The sequence below is a fragment of the Sminthopsis crassicaudata genome, chromosome 2, assembly GCF_048593235.1.
Source record: "Sminthopsis crassicaudata isolate SCR6 chromosome 2, ASM4859323v1, whole genome shotgun sequence".
NCBI lineage: Eukaryota > Metazoa > Chordata > Mammalia > Dasyuromorphia > Dasyuridae > Sminthopsis > Sminthopsis crassicaudata.
This window is the reverse complement of record NC_133618.1, coordinates 102,790,453-102,816,680: the sequence shown is the minus strand read 5'-3', so window position 1 is coordinate 102,816,680 and position 26,228 is coordinate 102,790,453. Positions and strand designations below refer to the sequence as shown.

General features: G+C 33.9%; 1 protein-coding gene across 2 annotated transcripts in view; it reads right to left on the bottom strand.

Moving 5' to 3' along the window:
* Positions 1–428: 428 nt before the first annotated feature.
* ACYP2 (acylphosphatase 2) overlaps positions 429–26,228 on the bottom strand; it is a 229,118-nt gene continuing 203,318 nt past the window's right edge. Inside the window, exon 4 of one of the 2 annotated variants that reach the window (XM_074286935.1) lies at positions 429–899. In XM_074286935.1, coding sequence (XP_074143036.1) covers positions 785–899 — 115 coding nt within the window. In that variant the 3' untranslated portion in view covers positions 429–784. The remainder of the gene's footprint in view (positions 900–26,228) is intronic. The other variant, XM_074286936.1, reaches the window with a different exon arrangement.

The window sequence follows — 26,228 nt, the reverse complement described above, 5'->3', positions numbered from 1 at the left end:
TTGTTTTCAAGTTAACATAGCATATTTAAGGGTCTACTCTAGCCTCTACCAGGAGAGTCTAATAAATTACCCTTTTTTAGCCTTTTCACTTCAGGCAGATCCAATGACAGCTCTTTTCCAGTACAATGGACATTTTGCCAGAAAAACATGGTCTGAAATTTATGACTTGGATCAATGCCTCCTAGGAATTTTATGAAGAGCTCTTTATTCCACAAACAATACCAAATAGCTATAAAGTAGGAGGCTTTAATCAGTATTCATATTTAACTAGATTTTGTTATGGATGTTGAGCAAAACTAGAAATAAGTATATATTGAGTTTCACATAAATTTAGTTGAAAACTTAGGATTTTCTACAAACATATTACCAATATTCAAGGAATTATTATAGTTTTTTTAGAATTTAATAGAATCAACAGCATACACAAGTTTCATTTTTAAGTAGCTAACTTTATTATGCACTGAATAGTGAAACAATATTCACATTGTCATGTTCATTCAACTCCAAGGCCTTGTGGGCTAAACTAGATACTCATACTATACATTTTATACTGATATTTTCTTATTTTACAATTCTACTTTTATTCTTTTAATTTCAAAAAAAACATTCAAGTTAAATTAGTTCAGTGCCAGGCATTTTTAGTAACATCATATTTTTACTTTTTTAAGAACAAATTTCCATCGTTTAAATGGAAATACAAAGCACTATTATTCCCTTTTATGGATTTATGGAACTTATTATGGCACATAAGCATTATAATTTTATTCTAAGAACTTTTTTTCCACTAGTATTTAATGCTAAAATTAGTGTAATCAAGTTCAGAGATGGTCTTTTCATTGGAAAAGTCAGCCCGATCAATACGAGAACTGGGGCTCCCAACTTTGCTTAGCCAGGACTTCCTGTAGATTAAAAAGAAGAAGAAAAATCTTTTTTAGCATGTAAAATTCATTTTAGTGGATTGAAATTACATTATCATAAATATTAATATGATTTTAAACAAAATATTTTCATAAGAAACCCTTTAAATATTTCCATTTCACATTTCATATATCATCCTAATAATATAATACAGTAGATATGAATGATATATTAAGTCTGCATAAAATAAAGATAATGAAAATTTGAGTATGGCCAGGCTTTGATTTTCAGATTTGATTATTCATTTGAGATCTTCCTATGGCAGGCTATTAACATCAAGTTTTCTTTTTAGCAGTACTAATGCACTTAGAATCTCAGAATCTGAATTGGAAGAAAGCTCAAAAGTGATCCAGTTCAATTTGTATCTGAAAATAATCTCCTTTTCAATACAGGTTGTCAGCTAGCCTTTTTTTTGGAAAACATTTGTCTATTCCACTTTGGGACAGCTCTAATTGTCAAGAAGTTTTTCCATACACCAAGCAATTTCACTCATTGCTCTTAGTTATGCCTTTGGGGACCATGCAAAACAAGTCTAATCCTTTTCCTAATTCTTTTCCCCCACAACAACCTTCAAATACATGAATATACACATGATAAATAATCATCACTAGTTCCTTTAACTCATTCCCATGATATGCTATCAAAGTCCTTTTCTATCCTGCTACCTTTCTCTGGACATTCTCCAGCTTATTAATATTTTTATAAGGTAAATTAAGAATGGAATATAATATTCTGTATGCAATTTGACCAGGGCAGAATTATCTTTCCATTTTACCTAATATAGATACATCAAGGAATTAAAATTAATTTAATGTTGCACTAATATATCAATTCTCAATTTTTTTGGTCTCAGGATCTCCTTAAAAGCTAAAAAATTATTGAGGGTCTCTCAAAGAATTTCTGTTTATATATTTTATATCAACTGGCTCTATATATATTTACAAAAGTGTATTATAAATTCTGCTGACATAAAGGATGTATAGCACACAATTTACAATAAAATATACAATACTTTTTACTGTGAATTTCAAGTAGCCAATTAATCCCCACACAATTCTTTTATTGATTTTTGACAACACTGCTATCTGTAGGCAACCTATAGTTGTAACTTAACTATGATTTGACAAATGGAATTTCATTTTAATTAACTCTTTTCTCAATTAATTTATTGCCATTAAATCTGCTTGTATATGTAAACTCCATGAGGGTAAGGGTTTATTTGTCTCATTTTTGCATCTTCACTAGTGCTTAGTACAGCAATCTGTATCTAGTGAGCACATAATAAATGTTTGTGAAATGAATGAATGAATTCCATTAATCAGGAAAAGGAATATCATATCTAGAATTATTCACATTTCTCCAAGTAACTATTGTTTCTCTTGCAGCTAAAATAAGCTTGATGAATTTCTCATGTAAGGCTCTATATGGGTATGATGACTTTAATTATATTATCTTTGCAAAACACATAAAGTATACTCTTTGTTCACTTGAATTGAAAGAGCCTCTTAAATTATCACATTAGAAATGAGATGGGTAAAAATACTATCTACATATCTTTCTCATAAGTTCAAACATTTTAGAGAAACAGGAAGCTCCATACTTCCCAGAATTATGACATTTAAAGCAGTCCTCCACATTCTGTTTTTCCTATGCACTCTACATATTACAAGCATGCTTCAGATTATATTGAAAATGATTATGGCTGTCATCTTTAGTTACAGGAAATAGCATTTTCATGAATCATTAATAGCACTAGCTTACTAATGCTTGCTTTTCTACTCTTACAAAGAAGGGATTAACTAAGGAATATTGAAAATAGCACCTGCTCTTGGTTATAGAATCATATTCCATTCTCTTCCAACAGGAATATTCTATCTTATGACAGTATAAAATATATATCTATATCTATATCTATGTCTATATATCTTTATATATAAATATGTTATATGAAGAAGTGGCTGCAGGTTCTTAGGATCTTCATGCTAGGATGTTAAAAAGTAGTGTAAAACTTGTGCCTTACAGGAAGATTAATAAAAAATATTACCATGCACAGAAAATAACTGAATGAAATTTTCCTACAAACTTAATTTCAGAACTTAAGGATACCAATAATTTCATACAAATACCCAAACAAAGCTGTTCTTTCATCTCTGGTTCACATAATTCCAGCTTTCACATCAAAAAAAGACCAAGAAGTCCTTGTGAGTAGAAAGTATTTGTACCAATGTTAGAAATGTTAAAAACATTGTGAATTTTAGTCTTATTTAAAATGATTTAGTACTTATGTAATATTTGTAATGTCTCTAAAAGAGAAACACATTCATTCTTTTGAACCCCAAAGTTTGTACTGTTATGTTGCTATCTATAGGTTTAAGTAAAACATGCCTGAGAAGTAGAGATATTCTGTCCTTGGTTAAAAGGTACAGAATATTCAATATATATATAACATGTGGGACTTTTATCTCAGTACTCTTATGTTCATATGCCAGTAGTTTTATCTTTCCCAGTTGTTTTTCCATGTAATGCTTTTCTTAAACACACCAATAAAGGCTATTCCTAATTTTAAAAAATCCCTTTTTCTTGATCTTAAATTAAAATTTTTGGTTTTCTAGGAATTTACCTAAAGAAATCGCATGTTTGTGTCTCCTAATTAGATGAAATAAATATATTTAAGCTACTATGTTGCTTGCTAAATTGTATATTGGGTAATTTATAAAACTTGTATGAGCTGTGCTTTAACATTTTGTCAGCCTGGCCAAATATGTGGCATAAATATTGTGAAATTTTATCCAAGACTATTTAGAATATTCATCTTAAGGTTTGTAAAAGCAAGAAAATTTGGTGTATAGGATGTATGTAATTGCAGAACAAATTGTATCTGAAAGGCAACATGTCTAAAAATTAATAAGAAGTATTGAGGAGGTGTCTCCTAGGGAGAGAAGGAGGCTGGGCTCCAGAATATTTAGGTTAGGCTTTAATGAAATGACACCAGTGGGGAAAGAGAAATATAGGGGGATGGGTGGAAGCTTTCCCCCTGAGCTCTGCTGCTAAGAGGGGTAAGTGGCACAATATTGGAACAAATTCTACCTAAGGCTGGATTGGTAGAGATAATTGATTCTGATAAAGAAACATGTTTTACTTTTGGTTTTATAAGAAATAATGGGGAAAGATTGCAAATTGAATAGCAATTCCATACACCTGAGCATCTGCCCTCATCTGGGAAAGTGGAAAGAATGAATCAAATTTTAAAAACTATTTACTAAATTGATGTTAGAGACTAGATTGTCTTGGACAAAATGTTTACCTATTGCTTTATTAAAGAATTGTAACTTTCCCCAGAAGTGACCTGGGACTTTCCCATGAGATTGGTTTATTCTATTTGGGAGAAGAAAGAGAAAGACCCTCTTTTGAAACAAAGGATAACTTTTTGAAAAATTATATACTGTCTGTATCCTCATCCCTTTTTATCCCTTACAAAATAAGGATTGCTGACACAGGTAACACCATTGGAGTTTACAGTTTGCAGGAGAGAGGGTACTTATTAAGTTCTGGAAGAAGCAGAGTAGGAAGGACCTTACCAGACTTGACAGATGAGTGAGATCGCAGTCTGAAAGCTGAAGAACACTAGACTTATAGGATCTATAGAGGAACTTCAAGAATGAATGGTCTATTGAGGACAATTTATAATCTCTAAAATTTGCAATTAGGAATGTTTTGGTAGTAGGCAGGAATGTTTTGGTGGGAGCTGGGAATGTTTGTGCCTAGAGGAATTTTAACAATATTTGTGTTGTACTTTTTATATTTCCAAACAAGATTAATAAATTTAGAGGGATTCCTCAATTATTATTTTTTTGAATGAAGAAACCATTAATATTAACTAATGTTTTATGTGAAATCAGGATATTCTATATTCTGTATGAGTTTTAATTGGTTATATTAAGTCATCCTAAAGTTATACCCATTATTTAAAGGAACTCTGAGAATAATAGTTTTTCTCTCTGTCCCTTTGAACATGTTTCTGATATAGACAATATGTAATTTAGAATTTTTCTATGTATTGGGCATTTTAAAGGCAAAATGATTTGTGTAATGTGGAACTTAAAACCATTTACTTAGATATGAAAGATAAGCTGTGAACCTTCTAGGATGAATATTTTACTGTTATCAATGTAAAGCCACAGTCAATACTTTTTTTTTAGGATACATGATCCTTGAGAGCTAGATTCATCTGAAGCCTTGATTAATGACATTTGGTATTGGAGCTAAAATCTCTTGGGACAGTAGCTAATATTATTTTTAAATTCAGGGAGGACTGTCTGATAAATCATTAAGCCAGTGATCCACCATCTGAAAGGAATATGCCACAAACTACTCAGAAGAATGTGATTTTGACTTGAAAAATTAGGCTGACGACTTTGGCCTCTGTTGAGGTGGGAGCCTTCTGACTCAGTTTCTCAGTGGTGTTCTTTTGAATAAAAACCCACCTGATTACTCTTGAGCTGGCTTAAGGTAGATTGTTACTACATGATTAATTAGGCACTGGGACAATTACCTGAAAGCAAAAGTGAGTTAAGGATGCTTTATCCTGTATTCTATATGTGCTCTCAGATCAAGGCCTCAAGGACCTATTTTGATGCTATTATGTCCCTGCTTTTTTTCCTCTAATGGCAAATTTTTATATTCAGGACAAATGGTCAGTAGAAGCCATGAGCACAATTCAAAAAAAAATGTGATCATTATATTCTAAAGTAAGTAAATGAGTATTGACCTAATAATTATCCATCTGTTGCTAGGTGCATATTTTTGTCTATTTATTTTAACATCTTTGTTGTAACTAACTTTTGTAATAGGCATCTCTATTTGTGAAAGGTTATCTACTCCAATTATGGGGGACATAATTGGTTGGGATGATAGGTGGCCCTGCTACCTGAGCCCAAGAAGAAAACTATCATTAGGAAGGAGAAGTCTGTGTAAGGTTATGCTCATAACACTTGGTGGGGCCCTCCTATTCCCAATCTGTTTTATCCAAGATGATAGAATGAAAGGCAAGGAAAAAAGGGAGGAAATTATCTGGGTGATTTCATAGTTAACATTCCCATGAGAAAAGACTATGTTTCCAGGAGAAAATACTGACTATTGCCTTGGTAAAAGATATAACCATCTTTTTACGGTTCTATAAAACCATATATATAGTTTTATGTACATATATGTATATATATTATGTATATCAGAAAATTAGCATATATTCTGATTCAAACTTGGATCTCCCCTTTTAACACCTCTTGGTGGTCTTGGTTTGGAGGAAACTGTTGGAGACAGGTTCTATGGTTTCTCCTGATAGCCCTCAGTAGAGTTATGTTCTCCCTGTATGATGTAACTTATTACCAATGTGGTTCAGAAAACATTAGGATAGAAGGTACAGTTATGGGATTAGCATGATTGATGGTATTCAAGAGACAAGGTTGGGAAGCAGAGCCTGGGAGGATAAGTCAGACTCTGAAAATGAAGTCGATCAGGGAGTTGAAGAAATGAATAAACTTTGATGTGAGCAGCTTTCTACTGATGAAAGAGATGGGAGAATTGAATGAAATGAATTGCAAAAGCTGTCTCACAAGATGGAGACTGTGTTCTAAAGACTAAGTGAAGGTTGAAGGTCAGTTGTACCCCAGGGTCAGGTTTCTTTCTCCAGAAATCAGCTGGTTTACAAAAAGTGGGATCTTTTCTTTGCACTGAGGTAATTTAGTAATCCTAAAGATGTGGTTGGGTTGAAAGTTTTTCCTCATTTATGACTTAGAATGTGAGGTCATTTGTCCTGGCTAATCAGGGAAAAGATTCAGCCTAGTGTTAGCCCAGGCCCCTATATAATTCTTATCTGTTAACTGGGTAGCACCTCTTCTTGTCTAATGGCTCATGGGGAGGGAGACTCCCTTTCTCATGAGATCATAATAAAATTCTTTTCTGCTTTTGCCTTGAGAAATCTTCTTAATTTATTTGATTTATTTAAGTCAGTGGTCTTGTCCCACACATTATGATAATATGAAAAAGAAACTAGGGTATCGTACTGGAAAAAGAGGACAAAGGAGGTAAAGAAGACCTATTATTATTGAGGGAAAGAAGAGAGGGGGATGAGCATAGTGTGAATCTTACTGTCAGCAGATTTGGCTCAAAGAGCGAATATCAGACATGATTGGTTTCATAGAGAAACTTGTCTCACCTGATAGGGAAGTGGGAAAGGAAAGAGAAAAGGAAAGGGAAAGACTAATAAAAGAGAAAACAGAAATATTAGGGGAAAGGTGTAAGAAAGAGGGAGGGGCTCTAAAAAGGGAGGGCTATTTGAGGGAGAAGGAAGCAAAATATTGGGGAGAAGGAAAAGGGGGAAAGGAAAGAAAAAGCATAACTGAGGATAAATAAGATGGCAGGAAATACAGAATTAGTTGTTTTAATTGTGAATGTGAATGGGATGAACTTTCCCATAAAGTGTAAGCAGATAACAGACTGGATTAAAAGCCAGAATCCTACAATATGTTGTTTACCAAAAACATATTTAATGCAGAGTAATACATACAGAGTGAAAGTAAAGGGCTGGAGCAGAATTTATTATGCCTCAGGTGGAGTAAAATAAAGCAGGAGTAGCCATCTTGATCTCAGATCAAGCAAAAGCAAAAAAAGATCTAATTAAAAGAGATAAGGAAGGAAATTATATTTTATTAAAGAATAGCATAGATAATTAAGCAATATCAATGCTAAACATATATGCACCAAGTGGTATAGCATCCAAATTCCTAGAAGAGAAGTTAAGAGAGTGCAAGAAGAAATAGACAGCAAACCTGTATTAGTAGGTGATCTCAACCTTGCTCTCTCAGAACTAGAAAAATCAAATAACAAAATAAGAAAGAAGTTAAGTAGGTAAACAGAATGTTAGAAAAGTTACACATGATAGATCTTTGGAGAAAATTGAATGGAAACAGGAGTTTACTTGGAAGCTATACAAAAATTGACCATATGTTAGGGCATAAAAACCTCAAAATCAAATCCAGAAAGATAGAAATAGTAAATTCATTTTTATCAGATCATGATGCAATAAAAATCATATTCATTATCAATAACTTCATCTAAGAGAATGACAATAATGAGACAACATTCCAAAATTTGTGGGGTGCAGCCAAAGTGGTTATTAGGGGAAATTTTATATCTCTAGATGCTTACTTGCACAAAATAGAGAAAGAAAAGATCATTGAATTGGGCTTACAACTAAAATAGCTAGAAAAAGAACAAATTAAAAACATTTAACTAAATACCAAATTTGAAATTCTGAAAATAAAAGTGGAGATTAATAAAGTGAAAATAAGAAAGCCATTAAATTTATCAATAAAATTAAGTTCTGGCTTTATGAAAAAAAAACCAACAAAATAGATAAATCTTTAGTTAATTTGATTAGAAAAAAGAAAGAAGAAAATCAAATTGTTAGTCTCAAAAATGAAAAGGGGAACTATCCATCAATGAAGAGGAAATAAGAGCAATAATTAGGAGTTATTTTGCCCAACTATATGCCAATAAATTTGAGAATCTAAGTGAAGTGGAGGAATATCTACAAAAATATAGATTATTCAGGTTAACAGAAGAGGAAATAAATTATTTAAAGTCTCATTTTAGAAAAAGAAATAGAACAAGCTATTAATCAACTCCCTAAGGAAAAAATCTCCAGGGCCAGATGGATTTATATGTGAATTTTACCTAACAGTTAAAGAATAATTAATTTCAATACTATATAAACTATTTGAAAAAATAGGGAAAGAAGGAATCCTACCAAATTCCTTCTATGATACAGATATGGTGCTGATACTTAAACCAAGTGAAAACCAAGAAAGAAAATTATAGACCAATCTCCCTAATGAATCTTGATGCAAACATCTTGAATAAAATATTAGCAAAGAGATGACAGAAAGTCATCCCCAGGATAATACATTATGACCAAGGAGTATTTATAACAGGAATGCAGGGCTGGTTCAATATTAGGAAAACTATTAACATAATTGACTATATCAATAACCAAAGTAACAAAAATCATATGATTATCTCAATAGAAGCAGAAAAAGCATTTGACAAAATCCAATATTCATTCCTATTTAAAACACTAGAGAGTATAGGAATAAATGAACTTTTCCTTAAAATGATTAGTAGCATCTATTTAAAACCAGCAGCAAGCATCATATTTAATGGGGACAAATTAGAACCATTCACAGTAAAATCAGAAGGGCAACAAGGTTGCCCACTATCTCCTTTACTATTCAATATTGTATTAGAAATGCTAGCTTTGGCAATAAGGGGAAAAAAAGAACTTAAAGGAATTAGAGTAGGTAATGAAGAAACCAAATTATCACTTTTTGCAGATGATATGGTGGTATTCTTAGAGAACTCTAGAGAATGAACTAAAAAACTACTAGTAACAATTCACAACTTTAGCAAAATTGCAGGATACAAAATAAATCCACATACATCATCAGCATTTTTTCATATTATCCACAAAGTCCAACAGCAAGAGATACGAAGAGACATTCAATTCAAAATAATTGTCGATAGTATAAAATATTTGGGAATCTATCTGCCAAGGGAAAGTCAGAAATTATATGAATACAACTACAAAATACTTTCCACACAAATACAGTCAGATCTAATAAATTGGAAAAATATCAAGTGCTCATGAGTAGGCCAAGCTAATATAATAAAACGACAATTCTACCTAAATTAATCTACTTACATAGTGCCAAACTCACAAGAAATTATTTTACAGACTTACAAAAAATAATAACAAAGTTTATCTGGAAGGACAAAAGATCAAGAATTCAAGGGAATTAATGAAAAAAAAAAATGCTATTGAAGGTGACCTAGCTGTACCAGGCCTAAAACTATATTATAAATCACGGTTGTCAAAACCATTTGTTACTGGCTAAGAAAGAGAGTAGTTGATTAATGGAATAGGTTAGGTTCACAAGACAAAATAGTCAATAACTATAGCAATCTAGTGTTTGACAAACCCAAAGACTCCAACTTTTGGGATATGAATTAACTATTTGATAAAAACTGCTGGGAAAATTGGAAACTAGTATGGCAGAAAGTAGGCATGGACCCACACTTAACACCATATACCAAGATAAGGTGAAAATGGGTTTATGATTTAGACATAAAGAGTAATATCATAAGCAAATTAGAAGAACATAGGATAGTTTACCTCTCAGATATGTGGAAAAGAAAGGAATTTGTGACCAAAATAGAACTACAACTCATAATTGAACACTAGATAGATAATTTTGATTATATTAAGTTTAAAAGGTTTTGCACAAACAAAACTAAGATTAGAAGGGAAACAATAAATTGGGAAACCATTTTTACATTTAAGGGTTCTAATAAAGGTTTCATTTCTAAAATATATAGAGAATTGATTCAAATTTATAAATGAGTTGATTGTAGAATTTTTGTAAGAAAGGGTACTAACATTAGGACCTTCAATCAGAAGACTCATCTTCCTGAATTCAAGTCTGGCCTCACACTTAAAAGCTGGGCAAGTTATTTAATCTTCATCTATAAAAAGAGCTGGGGAAGATAATGGCAAACTACCTTAGTATCTTTGCCAAGAAAACCACAAATGGGGTCGCAAAGAGTCAGACACGACTAAAAATGACTAAACCACAATAAAGGATTCCAGGTAGAAAACAGTATTTGAGGTGAATCTTGAAGAAAACAAGAAATTCCAAGAGGCAAAAGTGAGGAGGGAAGGTGTTCTAATCTTCAGGGGCAGCCAGGACAAAGGCAGAACTTAATGCAGTGTATACAGAATAGCAGTTGTAAGTTTGTGTGGCTGGGCCAAAATGTATAGAAAGGAGTAATGGGTCTGAGATTCTAAAAGTAAAAAGAGGTCAGATTGTAAAGAACTTTAAGTGCTGAATAGAGTTTATATTTGATACTGGAAGTCATAGGAAGGCACTTATGTTTGTTAAGTGGGAAGAGAGTATGACATGGTCAGATTTTCACTTTAGAAAAATTACTTTGGGGTTAAGTGGAAGATGTACTGTAGTAGGGAGACAATTGAAGAACAGAGTCCAAACAGGAAGTTAATGGGAGACAAGGTAAGCGCTAATGGGGCATGATGGGGGTGATGGCTGTATGAGTGAAGAGAAGAGGTTATCCTAGGGATATAATGACAAGAACCAGCAGCAGAATGGATTTGCATGGTGGGAGGTAAGGAGGTTAGAAACCTGGGTAACTGGGAGAGAGATAGTGGTGCTAAAAGGTATGGTGAGATTTTTTTATTCTTAAAGAATAAAGGACATTTGGGCCTGATCATAAGCAGCAGAGAAGGAACTAGAAGATAGGCTTTAATTTATTTTCTGACCAATATGAAGTTGGTGAGGGCTGTTTCCAAAAGGCTATGAAACTGGAAAATATTTAGTGAATTATCAATTTAAATCAAATCATTGCTAACTAGTGAATCTTCAAGAAGTAACTTTTTCTCATAAACATATTATGAATAAAATCCAAGTTTTATCCAGACAGAACAACATATAGAATGTTTAAAGACCTGCTAAGAACTGTTTCATAACATTCTTGTCTATTAAATTTTAAATGAACACAAGATATTAGAGAGACACATTTTAAAAAATTGTATTTTATTTTCCCAAATATATGCAAAGATAGCTTTCAACATTCACCTTTCCAAAACCTTGTGTTCCAAATTTTTCTCCCTCGGTTCCCTACTGCCCCCTCCCCTAGACAGCAAGCAATACAATATAGGTTAAACATGTACAGTTCTTCTAAGCATGAAATAGACACTTTCAATTTTTTTTTTCAGGGATAGAAATTTCAGACATGTGATTACATCATTCAGGAAATTCCCAAATGTAAGGATTTCTTCAATCAGCATGGAACAATAACTGGTCTATAAATAATAGTGTTAGTTGCTTGGGAGCATTGAGAAGTTTAAGTGAAATCAAATCAGTTTTAATTTATTAAATTTAATTTATTAAATGCTTACTATATGCCGGGGAATAAAAAAGGCACTCCCTATTCTCAAGAAGCTTGCAATCTGATGAGGGAGACAATATGCAAATAAATCTATTCAAAGGAATGAACAGAAAATAATTAATAAATGGAAGGTGTCAGTGGAGGTGGGGAAGGCTTCCAGTAAAAGATGGGATTTTAGTTGGGACTTAAAGGAAGCCAACAAAGTCAGGAGATAGAATGGTGGAGGAAGAGTCTTCCAGGCCTGAGTGACAGCCAGAGAAAATTCCCAGAGCCAAGAGAGGGAATGTCTTTATTTGTGGAACAGCCAGGATGTCAGTGTCATTGGATTGAAGAGCATATAGCAAGAAGAAAGGTGTAAGAAGACTGGAAAGGTAGGATGGAGATAAATTATGAAGGTCTTTGAATACCAGAGAGATCATTTTTTTATTTTATCTTGGGAGCAATGGGGAGAAGAGAGGAAAAATCACTTTACTGGCTGAATGGAGGATGGATTAGAGAGGGAAGAGACTTGAAGCAATTAGACCCACACCAGAGTATTATAATAGTCCAGCTAAGAGGTGATAATAGCCTGCACTAAAATTGTGGCAGTGTCAGAAGAGAGAAAGAGGCATATTTAATAGAAATTGCAAAGATGGAATTGATAGGCTTTAACGACAACTTGGATATGGGGAATGTGGAGTGAGTGTGAGAGATTGTAAGAAACCCAAATTAATGCCTAGATTCTAAGGCTGAAGAATTGGGAGGATGGTGGTGCCTTCTACAGTCAATAGGGAAAGTAAGAAGAAGAGAGAGCTTAGAAGGAAAAACAATGAGGAGTCCTGTTTGGGACATATTAAGTTGAAGCTGACTACTGGATATCTAGCTTGAGATACCTGAAAAGCAATTGGAGATGTAAGATTCCTCTAATTTGAGGCAAAATAGATAGATTTGAGAGCCATCAGTGAAAAGATAATAATTAAATTCATGGGAATTGGTAAGCTCTCTAAAGTGAAGTGTGGAGGGAGAAAAGAAGGGAGCCTAGGATAGAGCCCTAAAGATAAGAGCACTTACAATTAGAAAACATGATTGAGAGAGAGATTCAGCAAAGGAGAAAAAGAAAGGGTAGTCAGAGAAGTAGAAAGAGAACCAGAAGACAGTGTTGTTCCAAAAGCCAAAAGAAAAGAGTGCTCAACAGTATTAAAGGCTATGGAAGGTTAAGGAAAATGAGAATAGAGAAGGGTCATTGGATGTAGCAACTAAGATTTAATTAACAACTTGGGAAAGGGCCATTTCAATGAAATAATAAGATTGTAAGATGGAATGTGAGGGAGAATTATTAAGATGAGAGAAGAAAGTAAAGAATTTGCCCAAGGTGTGACAGCTAGGTTGTATCATTCAGGACTTGAACTTGGCTCTCCCTGACTCCAAAACTAGTTCACTTTTCACTGTTATGCTGACTCATTATTCTTTCAATTCTTAACATGTAAAAATCATATAGTGCTTAGTAATAAAAGGTTTTAATCCATATAAAAGATACAATACAATCTCAACAATTTGGCCTAAACTGAAGAAAGCCACTCTGAATTAATAAAATGCTTAAATGCCAATATAATAAAGAATTATCATTATGTTCTGACCTGATATTTAGGTTCCACATCTTCTCCACCTCATATATTTCTCTCAGATTTTCTGTTGCTAGCCAATTTCCCCAGGTTGACTTCTCTCTTAATTTTTTCTTACCAAATTCCCATGTCTGCTATAAGTAAGTTTGGAGAGTTATGATGGCATAATATTCAAAATGATTACATCTAAAGGTTTTTCATATTTTATCAATGGAAATATTAATAGTATGTAATTTATTGCTATGTAATTATTCCCAATTCTAGAAATAATTAGATTTGGGAGTCTTTTCCTGTGCCTCAAGAATACTTTTGCTACCATAATATAACCCAATATTTTGGCAACTCAGGTTTTCCATTAAACACATTTAATTGAAAATGTAGCTTTTGCAATATTGGCAGAGGGAAGTGATAATTAAAAACCTGGGTTTCAGCAAAATTGAGTTCACTTCTTAAAGTTCAAAAGTTTATTTTATAATACTTAATATAGTTTCTAAGTATATTTCCTAGTTTCTTTGACCAAATTTTTGGTTTTCTCTGAGCTGTCAAGAAAAATTTGTTATAAATCCTGATTTCCTATATAGAAGGAACATATGCTAATTGAATCAAATTTAGGCAACAGATTTGTTGTTCCAAAAGCTGAAAAAAAAGATTGTATTCCAAATTGTTGCACCATCCCTGATGAAGTGTTGTGGTGAGGTCAGAGTCATGCTTTGGATTCATTCATCACTTGAGCTGCTTTGTTTGCTTTAAAGCACTCTCCAAATGTCAATTATTATTGTTATGATTCAAGATCATATACTCTGAAATTACTTGCTCTGACTACACCTCTTTAAATTTATCTGCTCTTGATCTCATTAGGATTCAAGTTTTGAGTGTTCTTTCAGCCCTTCAATCTTTTCCTGATTTCTCTTGTGTCCTTATCAAAGTTTGAATCTATGATGAGCATATAAAAAGATAAGGTAAAACATGTTTAAGTGCCATATGGATAATACAAAATATCATAGACATCCATTGAAGAAAGAAGTCACTTCTGGCTAAGAAGTCTAGCTTCTACCTTTTTGTCTCTCTTATACTATTAAGCCTAATTTTCATCCTCATTATGCCTTCTTTTAGCAACTCTTTTATTTTGTACTGCCTTACCCATTCAGATTTTTATTTTGGTGAATTTGTTATTTTATTGGAATGAGTACTCCCACCAAAATTGTAGTCACAAATTCTCTATACCTTCTCTCAGTGTCCAGTTCTATGTCTTTCTATGAATCCTTCTTAAAGGACCCACATAGTACACTAAAGAGATTTTTCTCATTTTTTTACTATCTCAGAAATAGTCACATTCCATTTAGCCTGCCTATTTGTTACCTCTTATTCTCAGTACATTATTAGTCTACCCCTTTTTAGTCCTAAATATATACATGTGTAAACATATACTACATATAAACATATATAAAATATACATCACATATGATAAACATGTATGTATGTAGATATGTAGGATGTTTCAAAAGTCTTTAATAGCATAAAACTAGACTAAGACTTTTGATACACATTTATATCTAGCTATCTATTTATCTATCTATCTGACATGCAGATATAGATATATCTTGCTTAATCTTGCAGATGAAAAGTATATGTGTGTGTATGTGTATGTGTCTGTGTATACATATATATATATATATATGTATATATATATATATATATGCCACATATAGGCAGGTTGTCCCAAAAGCTTTATATATAGATACCTGTATATCAACAATAAAAGTACATCTATATGCACTTACACATGTATTCTTATAGATAGATATTCAGATATCTATATACCCCAAATATATGTCTCAAAAATCTTACATCTAGATATTCAAATATTTACATAGAGAGATTGATATCTAGCTACATAGCCAGCTACTCTTCTCACATGTAAATAATTGTTGGTATTATGCCCACCATTCATTTTTCCATTGCTATTTCGGTTATTTGCATTTTGGATTCTTTCATGATCATGTTTCATAATTCATAGACATACACCACCACTGGATAATATTTGCAATTATGAAATCATTTAAAGAACTGAACAAGAGGCAGCTCAGTTGCTTGGTAGAGAGAGTGTTGGGCCTAGAGTCAGGAAGATTTGAGTTCAAATTATGCCTCAGACATTTACTAGCTATATGACTGGCCAAGTCACTTAACCTCTGTCTTATTCCATTGAAGAAGGAAATGCAAACCACTTCAGTATCTTTGCAAAATCTATGGGGTCACAAAGAGTCGGACATGCCTGAACAACAACAACAACAATAGAAGAAATGTGGTTTCTCAAATGGGATTTGATCTGATGCCTTTTTTTAACGCATTTTTTGGCCCAACCCATTGTCTAAGTTTCTATTTAAAATACTTGTATTCATACATGAACTGATTCTTGTCTAGCTGCCCTTTTCATCTTGGTAGTAATAATTTTTAAAATCCATTTTGCTATTCTAGTTTACTGGCTAGTTCAATCTTTTCTGTATTATTGCATATTTCACTGAAAAGATTTTGTAGCATTATAAGTATTCCATGCAATTAACAAAGTATGTACTTTTATAACTATAATCAACTTCACAAGCATAAAAAGGGTGGAAAATGGTTATTCTTTGTTTTGAAAATGTTTAGTAGCTTAAAAGCATAAGATGAGTCCATTATATGATGTGGTAGCCAAAAATCTAATCCTCTCTAGTGGACTACATCAAGAGAGGTACAATTGTCAGGAGTTTCAAACGCATCACCATACTTTGCCCTAGTCATACTTCAGAGGAGGGAGTAGTGTATTCAGTTTCTTGGCACCAGAAAGACATTGATAAAATGGAGAAGTCCAAAGAAGGACTTTGAGTCCATGCCAAATGAGGTTCAGTTGAAAACTGAGGATGTTGATTCAAGAGAAGAGAAAACTCAGGGTGCAGTGGTGGTAGTGGTGGGGTGGTTATCTTCAAGTATCTGAAGAGCTTCAACTTGGAGAAGGAAATATTTACTTGCTCTCTGTTGCTCTAGGGGGCATAAATAAGAACAATGGCATAATGTTGAAAGAGGCAAATTCAGACTTGATGTCAGGAAAAACATTAGAGATATCCAAAAATGGAACAGGCTGTCTCCTCACACTTGGAGGCCTTTAAGCAGAGGCTTCATGACCTCCTTCTTGGATATGTTGTAATGGGCATTCTTTGGTATAAAGGTTTTACTAGGTGACTGTTGAGATACCTTTCATCTCTTAAATCCTATAATTCTGTTATATATATCTGGAAATAGAGGAAAAGAAATATGAAGTAGTGGGAGGAGGTAGTAGATATAGTAGTTTAAATGAAAAGCATTAGAATGAAAAATAATTTCTAAAGTATTTACTGTGCTTCAGCCATGATGCTAAGTAATGAAGATACAAATACAAGCAAGAAAAAGAGTTCCTTCTATTTGTGAGAAGACAACATATAAAGGGGACCTAGAATTAGAAAGCATGGAGTAGAGGTTTGGAAATGGTTAGAAAATAGTATGATGATCTGGTTCTTGGTAAAATAATTGAAAACTCACATATCAGAGCCCAGGGCTTCTAGTGGAAAAATAAGAGGGCCAAAACATGGGGTGTTTGGTTTTGGAAATGGCCAAAAAGTCCTCCAACTTAAGTGGTGTGAACTGTATGCATTTACCAGTAACAGTACTTATTACTTCAGTTTTCCAAGGTTCAAAGGACAGAAACTTTCACATAATCACACAATATCAGAGTCAGCAGAAAAGAACTAAGAGATGCATCTAACTTACCCCATAACTAAAAAACAAATGCACAATGCAATACACATTTAGTTTTGTTTGAAAATCTCCAATGAAGGGGATCTCAAACATCACTAATGCTTGTCAGTTAAACTACAATATCTACTATTGATAAAGAGCTTCAATCCCACATCACCACAAGCCCTATGCCAATTCTACCCAGATGTTCTATACATAACTAAAATTCAATGTTTTAAAAAGAACTCATCTTTTCCTTTAATTGTATCTTTTCTTTCCTATCTTGCCTATTTCATTTGAAGGGACTATCATCCTTTATCACTCATGTTCACAACAATAGAATTATCCTTGACTCCTCCCTCTCAACTACTACATATTTGCCAAAACTTGTGGGGTTTTTTGCCTTCATGCCATTTTCAAATCCACCTTTTTCTCTTCAAATGGCCACCTTATTAATTCAGTTACTTATCACATCTTTGCTAGAATACTGTGATAATCTCATAATTTCTTTCCCTACCTAAAGTTCATATTCCAAGCCAAATCAAAAAATATTTATTAAGTACTAACTATGTACCAAGCACTATACTAAGTGCTAAAAATACAAATACAAGTAAAAAGAGACATTCTCTGCCCTCAAGGAGCTTTCATTCTGATGGAAGAAGAGGGCATATAAAAGGAATCTGAAGAGATGGGAGGGAAATAAAGTACTCAAGCAGGCAACATAGTAGACAAAGAAGTGGAGATGGAAAAGTAGAAGTCGGAGTTATGGGGGAGTGAATATAGCTGACCTAAGTACTTAAAATGGAGATTCCAAGAGAAAAAGGAGCAGAAGGGTGAAAATGATTTTCCAGGGTAAGAAGAGTCATGGTGGAGAAAGAAATTTAAAGTCAGGAGTGGAACCCAGAAAAGAATAAGAGTGAATACTGCTGCCAAGTTTCGAATGCACAGGTCTGGGGCAAAATCTCTATACAAGAATTTTACTTGAAGGGCTGTTTCTTTTGCTTCTTAATTATTTTTTGGATAGAGACTCTTCCACTGCACTATAGCCAAGCTAATCCTAGAATTTAGCTTTTGTTTCTGAAGCAGACATGATCATCTCACTTTTTTACTAAGTAAACTCTGGTGGCTCTCTTTTACCTCCAAGGCTAAATGCATATATTTCTATCTGACATTTAAGGCTTTTCACAATCTGGCAATAACTTACCTTTCTAGCTTTATTATGTATTACTCTTATTTTCACAGACACGTGTAGGTCCAGACAAACTGCTCTCTTTGTTATTCTTTCCTTCTATTTTTATTCAGACTATCTCTCATTCCTGTTATATACTATTTTCCCTTCCCTGCCATTTAGAATGTCTAGTTTACCTCAAAGTTAAGGTCAAATGTTAAAATACAAATTTCTTTCTTGGCATTTAAAGACTTTCATGGTCTGGCTCCAGCCCATTTTTTCAGATTAATTTCACTTCACACATTTTACATTCCAGCCAATATTGTCTACTTGTTCCCCATATTTGACATTCTGTCTCCTCCCATCATAACTTTGCATGGTTTTCCTCTTTTTTGTGATATTCTTTTTTTTCAATTCTATCTTTTGAATTTTCTCAATCCTTTCAAGGCCCAACTAATGTCACCACATACATTACATGTATTCTGATTTCCCTTATTCTTAGGGTTCTCTCCCACATGCCCCCATGATTTCAAGTTTATTTTGTATATATGTTTTAAACTTATATCTCACATTCTTCTGTCCCCCTTCCTTTTACTAGTATATAATCTCCTTAAAAGCAGGGGCTATTTCATTTTCTATTTTTGTATCCCAAGCATGTAGCACAGGGCCTTGCACATATTAGGACTTCATAAATGTTTGCTGTTGTTATTGTTTTATTAGAATAAATAGTAGTGGAAAATATGCTAGAGAAGTAAAATGATATCATCTCTTTGTAGTTTTATCTAATAGAAAATGAAAATAAAGAGAGGAGAGAAGAGAGGCAAAAAGGAGAAAAGGAAGGGTAAAAAGAAAGTGAAAGAGAAAAGAAAAGAAAGATATCACTTGTTAGAGATGAAATACTGTTCAAATTTACAATATTTTAAGGCATGTTCTTATTTTATATTTTCTATCACTAAGAGAGGTACAAAAATCCCTTTGGTGAAAGTATCAGCAATTTGGGGAATCAAGGCCATATAGAAAGAGTAGCTTTATCCACATGACATATAGAAAAAAGGAATTATAAAAGTATGAAAGGACTGCAAAGCCAGAATCTGAGAATAACCAGAATGAAATTATGGCCTCATAGTCAGGATTGAAAGTGCTATGAAGAAAAAAAGCTTCAGCATTACTTTGCTGGCTTAAATCTAGCCACATTCTTCTGGGAGGGCCAGAGTAAAATTCAGTATCACTGGAGGTGCATTTCAGGTTCAACAAATGCTTAGGTGAGTTTAGGTAGCTATTTCTTAATTCATATTTTTTTTGGTAAATTTACATAGGTTTTTGTGGCTTTTCTTTTGTGAGATTTAGATCTCATAGACTCAATCCTGCCTATATGTCTTGGGGAGAGTGGAGATCTTTGCAAAGAGTCCATTACTCTCTTTATCTGTGGGTATCAAGATTGGAATGGTAACATGACCCGAGCTTGTCAGGTTACAATGGCAAAGGAGTCTCTGACAAACTCCAGGCCCAGACTTTGTTGGCTAAGAGCATGCCTGAAAGTGTCTAGGTGAAGAAGGTGTTCTCTCTCCTTACAGAGGAGAGTAAAAAAGAGGAAGGCAGTTAGCTAAAAGAACAAAATATAAGTATATACATTGGAAATTATCTCTATCATAGTATTTCTCTGGGATAAAGCCATTATATAATACTTTCCCTTGAAAGATTTTTTCTTTCCTTTCTCAGTTATTTTAAGATAGGGACCCTTCCATTTTATCACAACCAAGCCAAGTCTAGGAATTAGTTTTTCCTTCTGATCAGGAATTTCTGCCATAGACTCATAGCATATTGGATGATTCAGATACAGTTATTCAAAGGAATAACCACATGGTTAAGAAGTATGGTTCACTTTCATCTTGCTTTTCAACTCAAAGAGAGGAAGGGAATTATTAGAAGAAGATGGCTATCCTAACTCTAAACCTAACTCTTTCCTTGTAGAAGGCATGGGGATGTCAGAACTAACTGGGAAGGGTAAAGAGGGCAACAGGAATGGCCAAATACAATCAAGGGGCAAACTGTAAAGTTAAGCTTGGAGGTTGTGTGGAGAGAACTCTTAAAAAGTTCAAAAGGTATAAGGAAGAATGCTATTCATTCACTGGGCAAAACATTTATCAAGTGGCTACTGTGCACAAAGTACTGTGCTATTTTTTTGTTGTTTTAAAAATTATTCAACGTTGAGGAAGTCTTTATTTTTATTTATTCTAATTCCTTGAGAAGGCTTTATTTTATTCTAGGCCTGGTGTATAAAACTGTTCAAATCATCTGGCTTGATAATACACTACTATAATTGCACAAGTTGTTATCCTCATCAGTATCTCCAGAGGTAAATCACTTTCAGAGATGTTGCATTCAAAATAGGATCTAGCTACTATCAAAGTGTGTTTTGTTTTTAACATCCACTGGGAAACAAAAGGAAAGAAAGTTATACTTTATTATTCAGTGATATTTAAATGGGTTTTCAGTAGTTTGTATGTTTTCAGTAACTACAAAAGATGGAAAGTACAAGTTTGCCTCTATTAATGGAAATGTACCTTGAAAGAACTAATTCTTATAAAATAAATCTATTTTCCTACTACTTAAATTATAATTTTAAGGATCTGTTTCTATGAAAAGAAGTTAGCTTGTAGTACAAAGTGTTCAATAAGTGAGGGAAGATATTTTACGGGCTCCACCTGTCAAACAGATATGAATAATCTTTTAGGTGTTGATTCTATTTCTGTAAGGAGATAATTACTTCCTGACCCCACTGCTATGAGGAAGAGCTTCTCTCCATAGTTACATGTGTCATAAATGTATCACTTTTCCTGCTATAGACTTAAAGATAACTATTTTAAACACATTGATGGAAATGGGGTTTGAGATATTACCATCTTGATGTATCTAGGAGTTAACTGACAAAAAATCAATATGGAGGAAGTATGAATAAGGAGGATGTACCTAGTGGAGACACAACTGGTAAAGAGAATCTTCTTACAAAAATATCCTCAGAAGAGTTAAATCAAGAGAAGACTTATCTTCCAGCCAAAATGGCAGAGAGGATACACACATCTATTTAAGCTCTGTCTTTGCTCTCAGAATACTTTATTTCATGACAAGGCCTAGGAATCAGTGCTTGACTGAAAATAAAAAGCACAAATAATCACCAACAGAAGATATCCTCGAAATTTGCCAAAAAAGATCTGTTTTTGCTCACGGGTGGGGACAGTTAGATTCGGTGCAGACTGCAGGCAGACAGTGAGAGTATGAAGTGAGCTCGAACTGAGCAGACCTAAGGGGGATGAGGAGTGATCTCAGCCCTTTCTATGGAAAGAGTTTTAACACAGTGTTGGCTACTTTGCCCTGGAAGCAAGCCAGTAGATCAGCAGAGAAGCTATAAACACAGGGTGTAAAGACTATAACCTTGAAAAGCTAGGGTCTCTTGGGACCTGCCCACACCCACCCGGAGTGACTCAGCATGCTCTCAGAGTCTTAGAGTGCAAATGCAGAGCAGCCATTGCTAGTGCCTTGCTAGTGCCTCACTACTGTCCCTGCAGTCTGTAGAAGAAGTCAGTAATACCATCCAACTCCCCCTCTCCCAAAAAAGCAGACTGCATTTGTTTGTTTGCTAGTTTGTTTTCTTTGATTCTTCTTTGACAAAATGAGCAAAAAATTAAAACGGACTCTATTGATGGCTTCTATATGGATAGAGAGCAGACTTTAAACCCTGAGAAGATTAAAAACAGACTTTCTCCAGATGAATCCCCAAAGGGGGATATGATCTGGTCCTCAACACACAAGACTCTCATAGAAGAAATTAAAAAGGTTCTCACAAGAGAGCTGGAAGAAAAATGGGAAAAGGAAAGGGAAGATTGGCAAGACAGGCTGGATAAGTCATCCCACTCATTTAAAGATAGAGTGGACAAAGAAATCAAATCCTTGCAAAATAGAATTAGTGAACTGGAAAAAGAAAATAGCTCTTAAAAAAAATTGGCAAAATGGGAAAAAATTCCATAGAACAAAACAACTCACTTAAAAACTCAATTGGACAATTAGAAAAAGATATAAAAAAGTGAGTGAAGAAAATATTTCATTGAAAATCAGAATTGAGCAAATAGAATTGAATGACTTGAGAAGATAATAAGAATCAGTCATACAAAACCAAAAAAAATAAAACAATGGGAAAAAATGTCAAATGCCTTCTTGGGAAAACAACAGACCTGGAAAATAGATCTAGGAGAGATAATCTGAGAATTATTGGACTTCCTGAAAAAGATGATGAAAAAAAGAGCCTGGACACTATTTTCTAGGAAATTATCAAAGAGAACTGCCCAGGTGTTATAGAGGGCAAAATAGACATTGAAAGAATTTATCAATCACCTACTGAAAGGGATCTTAAAATCAAAACTCCAAGAAATATTGTGGCTAAATTCCAGAACTATAAGACCAAGGAAAAATATTACAAGCTGCTAGAAAAAATCAATTCAAATATAGAGGAGCCACAATAAGGATTACTCAGGATCTAGCAGCATCCGCATTAAAGGATCAAAGGGCCTAGATTCTGATATTCCAAAAGGCTAAGGAACTTGGTATGCAGCCAAAAACAACTTACCCAGCCAAAATGAGCATTTTTTTCCAGGGAAGAAGATACACATTCAATGAAATAAGTGAATTTCATCTATTTCTGATGAAAAAACTGGAACTAAACAAAAAGTTTGATCTCCAAATATAGGACTCAAGAGAAACCTAAAAAGGTAAAAAGAAATCTTGGGAACTATAGTTCTGTTATAAAGACATATAAAGAACACATGTATAATTTGTTCTAGAAACTAGAGGTGGAAAAGAAATTGCACCAGAAAAAGGGTAAAGTGGGGGTACTACATCTCACAAAGAGGCAAAAGAAACCTATTATCTCTGAGAGAAAGAATGGAGGGGAATGAATATAGTGTGTATCTTACTCTCATCAGAATTGGTTTACAGAGAAAAATATCAGACATATTCTATTTATGATGAAACTTCTCCCACCTCATTGAAAAGTAGGAGGGGAAAAGTGAAAGGGGAAGGAGTAAGCTAAGTGGAAGGGAATACAGAAATCATGAGGAAAAGGGGTAAGGTAGGGGGAGGAATACTTAAAAAGGGAGGGCTGTGAGAAGCTAGTGGGTGCTCACAAGTTTAATACTGGGAAGGGGGGAAGGAGAAAGAAAGGAGAAAAGTATAAGCAGGAGTTAACAAGATGGCAGGTAATACAGAATTAGTAATTTTTTTTAATTTATTTTTTTTAATTTTATAATTATAAATTTTTTGACAGTATATACGCATGAGAAATTTTTTAAATAACATTATCCCTTATATTCATTTTTCCAAATTTTCCCCTCCGTCACTCTACTCCCTCCCCTAGATGATAGGCAATCCCATACATTTTACATGTGTTACAGTATAACCTAGATACAATATATGTGTGTAAATCCAATTTTCTTGTACATTAAGTATTAGATTCCGAAGGTATAAGTAACCTGGGTAGATAGACAGTAGTGCTAACAATTTACATTCACTTCCCAGTGTTCCTTCTCTGGGTATAGTTGTTTCTGTCCATCATTGATCAACTGGAAGTGATTTGGATCTTCTTTATGTTGAAGATATCCACTTCCATCAGAATACATCTTCATACAACATTGAAGTTTACAGCGATCTTCTGGTTCTATTATTTCACTCAGCATCAGTTGGTATAAGTCTTTCCAAACCTCTCTGTATTCGTCCTGCTGGTCATTTCTTACAGAGCAATAATATTCCCTAACCTTCATATACCACAATTTACCCAACCATTCTCCAATTGATGGACATCCATTTATCTTCCAGTTTCTAGCCACTACGAAAAGAGCTGCCACAAACATTTTGGCACATACAGGTCCCTTTCCCCTCTTTAGTATTTCTTTGGGATATAAGCCCAATAAGGGTATGCACAGTTTGATAACTTTTTGGGCATAGTTCCAAATTGCTCTCCAGAATGGTTGGATTCTTTCACAACTCCACCAACAATGTATTAGTGTCCCAGTTTTCCCACATCCCCTCCAACATTCATCATTATTTGTTCCTGTCATCTTAGCCAATCTGACAGGTGTGTAGTGGTATCTCAGAGTTGTCTTAATTTGCACAGAATTAGTAATTTTAATCATAAATGTGAATGGGATAAACTCCCCCATAAAGAGGAAGCGGTTAGCAGACTGGATTAAAAGACAGAATCCTACAATATATTGTTTATAGGAAAGACATTTGAAGCAGGGTGATAAATATAGAGCAAAGGTAAAAAGTTGGAGCAGAATCTATTATGCTTCAGGTGATGTAAAAAACCCCCCAAAAAACAAAACCAAAAAAACAGGGGTAGCCATCCTGATCTCATATCAAGCAAAAGTAAAAATTGATCTAATTAAAAGAGATAAGGAAGGGCACTATATCTTGCTAAAGGGTAGCTGTTAGGATCCTTACAAGGTGCTAAGTTGGTACTTAACAATTCTCTAGTTCAGAATTCACACCTTTAAAGGAATTCACACCTTTAAAGGAGTTCACACTTTTAAAGGAGTTCACTCATTGGTTCCTTAAAGAGTTCCCACAAGTCCATGGAGTACCCACAAACCCATTCTCTGGGAATATATAAGGAGCCAACATTGAATGGGGAAGTCAGTCTGGGAGTGAGTCAAGGGGAGAACTTTGGGGAAGCTTGAGGAGATTCAGAAATAGGATTCAGTGGATTTGCAAGTCCAGCAGATTCACAAGTGTAAAGGAAAAGCCTGCTCATGGACTTCTGGGGAGATTCACATCTAGGATTGAATTCTGGGAAACCCCCAATCCCACACTCTTTGAGGCAGAGTCTGATTGATTCCCATGTCTACCTTCATGCTGGCTGGAGGCTTTGAATTCAGAGGAGATTGAAACTGAAGCTGGCTGGAGACATTCTGACAGGAAAAGATTCAAGACTTTGAAGGACACAATATAGGATCTGGACTTTAACTCTTGGCTGCATTTTGGGATTATTGAACAGGAATTAAAAATAACGCTGCCTCCAGAAGCTATCCCAAGAAACCTGCTACCAAGAGAACGATTATATTTTGGAGAAAGAACTTTACAGGTAGCATAGATAATGAAGCAATATCAATATTAAACATATATTCACTAAGTGGTGTAGCCACTAAATTCTTAAAAGATAAATTAAGAAAGCTGCAAGAAGAAATAGACAGCAAAACTATAATAGTGGAACATCCCAACCCTGCACTCTCAGAATTAGATAAATCAAATCACAAAATAAATAAGAAAGAAGTCAAAGAGGTAAATAGAATACTAAAAAAGTTAGATATGATAGATCTTTGGAGAAAACTAAATGGAGACAGAAAGGAGTACAATTTCTTCTCAGCATTCATTGAACCTATACAAAAATTGACCATGTATTAGGATATAAAAACCTCAAAGTCAAATGCAGAAAGGCAGAAATAGTAAATGCATCCTTTTCAGATCACGATGCAATGAAAATTACATTCAATAAAAAGCCAGGGGAAAATAGAACAAAAAATAATTGGAAACTAAATAGTCTCATATTAAAGAATTATTGGGTGAAACAATAAATCATAGACATAATTAATAACTTCACCCAAGAAAATGACAATAATGAGATGTCATACCAAAATGTGTGAGATGCAGCCAAAATGGTAATAAAGGGAAATTTTATATCTCTAGAGGCCTACTTGGATAAAATTGAGAAAGAGAAGGTCAATGAA